Source organism: Carlito syrichta, unplaced genomic scaffold (genome assembly GCF_000164805.1).
Source record: "Carlito syrichta isolate Samal-C Ts95f unplaced genomic scaffold, Tarsius_syrichta-2.0.1 Scaffold104783, whole genome shotgun sequence".
NCBI lineage: Eukaryota > Metazoa > Chordata > Mammalia > Primates > Tarsiidae > Carlito > Carlito syrichta.
In genome coordinates, this window is record NW_007048879.1 from 53,071 (window position 1) to 61,539 (window position 8,469).

The window sequence follows — 8,469 nt, forward strand, 5'->3', positions numbered from 1 at the left end:
TCTGTGGGCAGAAATGATGATGGTGGCTTCTGCGGGACTGAGGTCACCTGGACTGGCCTCTCCCAGCCAAGCAACGGTCCCCAACCCTCCTCACTGCTGCCTGAGTCTGTCTTCTTCCTTCCTAGGGCAGCCCCTCCCCAGCACGGCAACTCCTTCCTCCCCCACACTCTCGGTACTGTCTCACTGCCCTGAGGACCCCCTGGACGAGGGAAGGAAGAATCCAGACTTTGTAGGCGGAGGCATTACTTTATTCCGGCAGGGGTGAGCCAGGCAGGGCCACAACATGGCAGGACGGGGGGTTGGGACATGGCAGCGCCCTCACCTTCAGCAGCCAGACAGGCCGTGAGGGTGCGCCACGCCTGAGGTGGGCATGGCTGCTGGGCCTGGGCACAAAGATGACACAGTCCCCACCCTCCGGAGGAGCCCCTGGGTCTTTTCCAGGCCATGGGATGCAGACAACGGGGCTCATCCTACAGGGACTTAGCGGACCAGAGCCTATGAGCTGGCGCAGGCAGGAGGCCCTGGGCAGGCAGTTGGTTTGCATCCCTCGAGCCTCCGTGCTTGGAACGGCCTCTTTGCCACACTTTACTCCCCCTTCGCCGGCCAGGCCTCTCGGACAGAATCCACGGTTCAAGGGGTCATAAGTTAAGGGTGCCGCCCCTGAGCAGGGAGGGGGTTGGGACATTCTCTCTCCCAGTTCTCCATGAGGGATGAGAGCTCTTTCTCTAGTCTTCCCCTGAAGACCAGGAATCTCTATCTCCTTCCCTCTGAGTGAACTTCAGGAACTGGCCTGGGCCCAGGTGAAGAGGAGCCCCTGCCCAAGGGGTCTTCAGGACACCCCCCTCCTCCTCCTGCAAGGGGCTCCCTCTCTCCCCCTCAGGGGCCCCCAGCTTTCCCTGTCCACCTCTCTCACACTGCTCCAACCCATTCATCACGCCCACAGTCACATGTTCTGACTCCTCCTCCGAGTTGGGGCCCCGGCCGTTGATACCAAGGGTGTCCCCTGCCGCGGGGCCCATGCCCCCCGCCCCGCTGGGGCCCTCCAGAGGACCTTGGTCCTCCCTCTCCAAGGAAACTGAGTCAGACTCTTCCTCTGAGCCAGAAGGCTCGGCGCTGTCCTGGGACTCAGTCTCCAGGGCAGTCCTGGGGGCACTGGGCACCGCACCCCTCAAGCCGTCATCCCAGGGTGCACTGACACCCATGGCCTCAGACTCCAGAAGGTCCCCTCTCCGAGGGCTACTTGGGGTCTGGGGGCTGCCAAGAGAGGAGCCTGGCCCCCAACGCCCAGCCCTGGGCTCCCTCCCCTCTTCATCTTCTTCCTCCCCCTCCTCCCCACTCTCTTCCTCATCTGCAAACCCATCGGACTCCTCATCCGCATCCCAGGCTGCAGGCTCCAGCAGCAACGGGGGCACCTGGCCCAGAGGTTCTGCCACTCCCCCGGGGACCCCAGGAAGAAGAGAAGCCTCAGTTCCCAGGTCCTCAAACTCCTCTGACAGGTCAGAGTCTCGGCCACCCTCCTCCTCCTCATCTTCCTCCTCCTCTTCTGAGGGTTGGGCCCCAAGGCCCCCAGAAGCCAGGTCAGCAGGATCCCAGCCTTCCTTTCCAGTCTCCCCCTGAAGGGAGGTCCTCTGCTCTCCGGCAGGGTCCCACTTGAGGGAGGCAGGGGACCTGAGGTAGAGGCCCAGGGGCGTGGAGTCAGGAAGGGTTTCCCCAAGCTCATCGGCGCTCTCTTCTCTGCTCTCCTCCCCCTCCTCCTGGAGGCCCTCAGGGATCTCCCCAGAGCCCAACTCCTCCTGTTCACCCTCCACTTTTCCCAGGGCCTCAGCCCTGCCCTCCAGCCCCCAGCTGGTCTCCAGGCTCCCCTGAGTGTGGGGCTGGAGCCCAGGAGCATCTTCCAGGATTGGGGTGGGTATTGGGCTGGGGGGGCCCAGCACTGCTGGTGCACCCTCTTCCGCATCCTCTGACCCCAGGGGCTGAGGCTGAAGGGCCTCACTTCCATCACAGCCTGAGGTCTCAGCGGGGAGCATCTCCTCTGCTCCCCAGGGGGCCTCAGGCTCGGGCCCCTCCCAGCCCTTGGGAGGCTCCAGGGGGTCTCTGCTCCCAACGGGTAGTTGAGAGAGTGCGGCCTCCAGGGGCTCTGCCTCCTCTAGGCCCTTTTCAGGCCCTTCCAAGCCTTGAGCCCTCTCTGCCTCCAAACTTTCCTCTCCCGGCAGTGACTCCGTCACTTGCTCTCTGGCCAGGTGGCCTGGGTGCTCCAGCCCTGCCACCTCCGGTTCCTCTCCCTGCTCAGCTCCCACAGCACACTCACTCACGACTGGCTCTGACCCCAAGGTGGCCTCCAGGAAGTCTTGGTCACCCGGGGGGACTGCATGCTCAACTTCGCTCAGGGGCTCTATCAACTCTGGCATTCCTCCAGGAGCCGGGAGGCCCGGGGTCCCCACCTGTTCTGGTTGCCCTGCCTGGTCCTGGAGGCTCTCTGCGCCTCCCTTCTCACCAGCTCCCCCAGCTGAGCCCCTCTGTTCTTTGGGTTCAGGGCTCCCCAGGCACCCCTCATCTGGGGTCCAGGCCTCCCCTGTGGCACTTGGCTGTAACTCTCCTGGCTCTACCACCTCCGCCTTCCCAGCAAAGTAATCCTGCTCCCCCAGGGCCGGCTCTTCCTCATCCTCATTTTCTACTCCGGCCCTTCCTGAGGGGCTGTCCTGACCCAGTCCTTGGTCCCTCACCACCACACCTTCCCACCCCTGTCCATCTGCAGAGCGTGGCATCTCCTGAGACTCTTGATTCTCCCCGTTCCTCAGGTTCTCTTCCTCTTCCAGATTCCTTGGACTTTCCTTGTCTCCCTCTTCTGGAGATCTCCGATCCTCTAGGCCCTCTGCTCCCAGAGGTCTCAGTGGTCCCTGGTTCTCCTTTTCTAGGAGCCTCCATGTGGCTTGGTTCTCCTCCACAGACCCCAGTGGTTCTTGAATTTCCTTTTCTAGAGCTTTCATTGTCCCCTGATTCATTCCTTCTAGAGACCACAGTGGCTCTTGAGTTTCTAGAGATTTCAATATCTCCAGGTTCTCTTCTGCAGACTTCAGTGATTCTAGGTTGTCTGCTTCTAAGGGTCGTACTGCCTCCATGCTCTCTTCTTTTAGTGACTTTAGTTCTTCTTGATTCTCTTTTCCAAGAGACATCAATGGCTCTGAATCCACTTTCTCTGTAGGTCTTAAAGTCATCTGGCCTTCTTCCCCCAGAGAGCTCAGTGGCTGCTGAGTGTCTTTTTCAAGAGGTCTCAATGTTTCTTGGTCCTCTTTTAGAGACCTCAGTGGCTCCTGGTTCTCTTTTTCTAGAAAGTTAAAGTCCTCTTGGTTCTCATCTTCAAAAGACCCCAGTGGCTCCTGGTTCTCTTTTTCTGGAGGTCTCACAATCTCCTGGTCTTCTTCCTCTAGAGACCCCAGTGATTCCTGGTTCCCTTTTTCTGGAGGTCTCACGATCTTCTGGTCCTCTTCCTCTAGAGACTTTAGTGGTTCCTGGTTTTCTCTTTCTAGAGGGCTAAAGTCCTCTTGGTTCTCATCTTTGAGAGGCCTCAGGGATTCCTGGTTCTCTTCTGTCAGAGGCTTCAATGTCTTCTGGTCCTCTGCTTTTTGAGATTTCAGTGGCTCTTGATCCTCCTTTTCTAGAGTTGTCAGTGACTCTAAGTTCTCTTCTAGAGAACTTACTAATTCCTGGCTTTCCTTTCCTGGAAGTGAAACTGTCTCTGGATGACCTTCAAGAGATCTCACTTGTTCCTGATTCTCTAAGGACTGCAGTGTCTGTGTGTCCTCTTTTCCTGTGGGCATCAGTAGCTCTGGAGTTGCCTTTTCTAAAGGGCTCATTGCCTCCACATCCTTTTCTTCTAAAGGCTTCAATAGCTCTTGACTTTCCTTTTCTGGACTTTGTTGTGTTTCTAAGTTTTCTCCTAAAGCCTGCAGAGATTCCTTATTCCCCTTCTCTAGTGTCTCATGGCCCAGGTTTTCCCCGGTTTTCAGTGGCTCCTGAATCTTCTCTCCCAGAGACTCCAGGGTTTCCTTGTCCACAGGAAGCCAGGAGTCCGGGGCCTCCTTCACGTTCACAACTCCCTCTTCTCTCCATACTTTTTGCTGCTCACTGCTTACTGCTTTGCCCTCTGTGGCTGTTTCTTTCTCTACTGGTCCCCAGATTTGCCCTTCACTTTCTTCCTGGAATATGCTGGACACTCTAGACCCCCTGGGTTCTGCATCCTTAGCCTCTAAACTGGAGTGGTCAGGGCTGAGGGGTGGGGCTGAGGAAACAGCGTCCTCTGGGGACTGGCCTGTGCTAGCCTCTTGCTGTGTGCCCCCAGGCTCCTCTGGCCCTGGCTGGACACTGGCAGGAATGGCCTCCTTGGCCTCAGCCCAAAGGGGCTCTGGACCCTGCTGCCTCCCACCCTGAGTCTGGAACAGGGAGAGAGGGGCATCCTGGCCTTTGATCTCTGCCTCCGTGGCAGGACAGGGAGCCTGAGATGTGGGTGGGATGGGGGTGCTGGCCAAGGTGGGGGTATGGGCCTGGAGGAATTCCCGGCTCTTCAGAAAAGCTGGCACAGGTGTCTCAAGGGTGGCCGGCAGGGGTGAGGGGAGGACAGTCGGGCTTACGACTGGGAGCAAGGGTCCAAGACGCCGGCCCTCTGGGGTCCCAAGGAACTGCAGCTCTAGAAAGGCAGAGGGGGAAGAAACAGCAGTGAGGAGAGCCATGGAGCAGCCACTACCACCAGCAGGAGTGCCCATGGGGTCTGCCCCAGCTTCCACTGACTGGGCTCCCCCTCTTACCCTGGAAGCCGAGGGCAGCCTTGGAAGCACCACCAGGTGTCTGCAGCCGGGAGTTCTCAGCCTCCAGGAGGGTTCTGGGGAGAGGGAGGAAAAGCTGGGTCAGCCGCCCGCCCCCAGACATGCAGGCAGCAAGCCAGCTGGACACCTTGGTCCGAACTTGCACTGTCCCTAGCACTGCAGGGCGCCTCTTCATTTACCACCATCACACAAAAGCCACACATGGGGTGAAATCACAGGGTCACACACCCACAGACTTCACACACTTAGTCACGCAGTCACACACATATCTGGGACACACAGCAGAGCCCACAGAGACACAAGCAGATTCCCACACAGTCGGACACTGCCACAGGCACACCCACACCCGGTTTAGACGAGTCTCCACCTCCCACCCTGGCCGATGACCTCATCCTCAGTGTGGGGGACTGATTCTTATGCTAATTACTGCCATTGTCCACATCACCATCTGGAGGGTCTGAGAAGGGGGGCTTCTCAGGGAAGTGGGAATTCTCAGGCGGTTCCCATGGGATGGGCTCCCTCCTCCCTCTCTGGGCCCCCAGAGCTAGCAACAGACAAAAGCAAATGAATTCTGTGCTCTCTCTCCAAATCCTTTTCATGCCTCAAAAACCAGCGGTTAAATGTCTTGGGACCCTCAGTAGTTTCACTGGGGTCAGGGCCTTCATCTTGGGATCTCTAGGCACCCTGGATCCGAAGCTCTTCAGGGCATGGCGGTCTTTGTGGCCAGGTCCCTGCCTCAATGTCCCTTGGGGCTGATGGAGAGTCTAGTCAATTCAACAAGTCCCAGTGAACACCCACTCCCTGCCTTCCTCCATGACCTCCAAGTTTGGTCAGTACTCACTGCGGCTTCACTCTGTCCTTCCTCTGAGCTCTGTCTTCTGTGAAGGCAGAACCCACCTTCCACAACCTGCTAGATGCTCACCGACCTTCCTTCTCTGGCCCTGCCCCCTCTCCCTTCCTGGACCTGTCCTAGGGTCCCTGCCTTTTTGCCAATGGATCCCATAGGGGGTGGGAGGAAGGAGGCAGTTGCACTATCCTAATGGCTTATGCAGCCCTGACCTTTGCCCTGTGGGCTGGTGACGCAGCCCTTCACAAGGCCCAGAGCCCCTTCCTTGGGCTGCTTCACTGGATCCTCAGCCACTGGGCCAGTTTCCCAGGAGAGACCATAGGCTCCGCCCAGGGCCACAGGGTCAGTGAGAAGGAGCCCCTCTTTGGCCTCAGGCTTTTCTTTCTTTCTTCCTTTCTTTTTTTGAGTTGGAGTCTCACTCTGTCGCCCAGACTGGAGTGCAGTGGCCGCTCCCGGCCACCACAGCCTCGACCTGCTGGGCTCCGGCGATCCTTCCGCCTCAGCCTTCCGAGTAGCCGGAATTACAGGCGCGCGCTACCACGCCCGGCTAATTTTTTGATTTATTGTAGAGATGAGGTCTCGCCTGCCCAGGCGGGCCTCGAACCCGCGGGCTCGGGCAATCCGCTCACCTCAGCCTCCCAAAGGCGTGGGATTACAGGCTGAGCCACCAAGCCCGGCTTAGGCTTTTCTGTCTTTTCTTTTCTTTTTTTTTGAGTTGGAGTCTCACTCTTGCCCAGACTGGAGTGCAGTGGTCACCGCAGCCTCGACTTGCTGGGCTCCAGCCATCCTTCCACTTCAGCCTTTCAAGTAGCCGGAACTACAGTCATGCGCTACCACGCCCAGCTAATTTTTGATTTATTGTAGAGACGAGGTCTCGCCAAGTTGCCCTGGTGGGTCTCGAACCCGCAGGCTCAGACAATTCACTTGCTTTGGCCTCCCAAAGTGCAGGGATTACAGGCTGAGCCGCTGAGGCTGGCCTTTTGTATTTTATTTACTGTAGAAATGAGGTCTTGCCGACTTGCCCAAGCTGGTCTCAAACCTGTGGGCTCAGGCAATCCTCTCACCTCGGCCTCCCAAGGGGCTGGGATTATGGGTGTGTGCCATCGCGCCCGGCTGGCCTCAGGCTTTTTTAAGACAACAGGAAACATAGTCAAGGCTGGGCAGGGTCATTGGCACTGTGGCTCCAGAGGAGTTGACCCATGACATTTCGACAGGAACAGGCCGCGGAAGTCATCTGGCCCAGCTCAAAGCCCCCAGACAAGGCTGAGCCCAGGTCAGGTGGTGGGTCGATGCCCCCCAGTACCTCTTTTCTGAGGTTGCTGAAGGACATAGCACCCTTGGTGTGAGTACACACACGGGTTTGGGGCTTTCAGCCCCTTGGGGGAGGGTCTGGGGCAGATGCCCCCATGTCCAGCCCTTCTCCTGAGGCCCTCCCCTTCAGTGACATGGCTTCCTAGCGGGATTTCCTGGGCAGAAGACACTTCTCAGGTCCTGAGCCTATGGGAGAGCAGGAGGGCTCAGGCAGGACATGTCCTGGTGTGGAAGCGCTGCCACACCTGTGCTTCTGGGCCCCTCCAGTCACACTGGCCCCAGCATGCGTGTGTGCGTCTGTGTGCCCGGGTGGGTCAGGATCAACTTGTACCTGTACGTGGCCACCTCCAGGCTGAGGGACATCTTGAGGTGTGCCAGCTGCTGTCGACCTTCCAGGACCTGGGCGATCTGGCTCTGCAGGCCCTGTTTCTCCTGCTCCAGGGCCTCCACCGCCAGCTGCAGAGCAGGCCAGAGGCCGTCAGTGAAGGGGCGAATTCCTTCTGCTGTTTAACCTGCATCGTCCTTGGCTGCCATCGCTGGCTTCTCTACAGAGCAGACCCCTGCCTCCCCACCCCACCCCCAGAGAGCCCCCAGGTCTGCGGACGTGAGCACAGGGCCCCTCAGCCCTCTCCCACAGTCGCTGTTCCCAAGGATGCTGATTAAATGGTAGCACATGTTGCTGAGAACCCAACTCCCACAGGAAGTGGGGGGTGAGGAAGAGAGGAGATGGGTTACAGAAAGGGGAGAGAAAAAAGTGGAAGCAGAAGGAAAAACGATTCATTGAGAGGCCGGAGGAGCTCACAGGACGGAAGCCAGACAGCCCTGTCCCATTGGCCCCATCTCCCGAGGCCCTCCAGCTCCTCACACCAGGCACTCGCCCCCTCCGCTCCCGCGTTCTGGAATCTTTCTCCTCTGAGAGGAGGAGGGGGAGGTGGCCGTGACACCTCTCTGTCTGGCCCAGGCAAGAGGCTGTTTTCTCAGCTGCTGGTCACATCTGCGCAGAGTGAGAAGGAGCAGCTGTCCCAGGCCTCTGGAATGTGCTTCAGGGGCCCGAAGCGGTGACATGGGAGAGGGGATGGTGGCCACTCATTCGGGGCCCCACACCTCCCTGTCAGGGGCGAGGGGGGCTGTGAGGGGCTTGGAGATTCTGAGTGGCCAGACCGTGGAGTCAGCGCTGAGGAGGGACTGCCACAATGGCAGCGCTGGGCCGGGGCCATCGGGGTGGGCAGGTGCCACCCAGAGGGCGAGGGGGCTGCCACAACGGTCTCGGGCCGGCTGCTCCGCCACGGGTCGTCCTTGGCGCGGCCTCCGGGTCCCCAGCATCCCCGCCCGGCTGGGCGGGCTGGAACCCGTGGCACCAGGCCTAGGTCGGCACCACCCCGCCCACTCCCTTCCAGGAAGGTCTCTGAGCCTCCTCGGGACTCCCTGGAGCCTGCCCCGCCCAGGCGCGCCACCTCCTCACCTGGAACTTCTCGGCCGCCCGCAGCCGCT

General features: G+C 59.3%; 1 protein-coding gene across 1 annotated transcript in view; it reads right to left on the reverse strand.

Annotated features, from left to right (window-relative positions):
- Nucleotides 1-238: 238 nt before the first annotated feature.
- Nucleotides 239-8,469, reverse strand: part of NES (nestin) — an 8,773-nt gene continuing 542 nt past the window's right edge. Inside the window, exons 2-6 of the mRNA XM_021716309.1 lie at nucleotides 8,083-8,125; nucleotides 7,310-7,434; nucleotides 4,803-4,876; nucleotides 3,405-4,684; nucleotides 239-3,287 (exon numbers count right to left, since the gene is read on the reverse strand). Coding sequence (XP_021571984.1) covers nucleotides 726-3,287; nucleotides 3,405-4,684; nucleotides 4,803-4,876; nucleotides 7,310-7,434; nucleotides 8,083-8,125 — 4,084 coding nt within the window. The 3' untranslated portion in view covers nucleotides 239-725. The remainder of the gene's footprint in view (nucleotides 3,288-3,404; nucleotides 4,685-4,802; nucleotides 4,877-7,309; nucleotides 7,435-8,082; nucleotides 8,126-8,469) is intronic.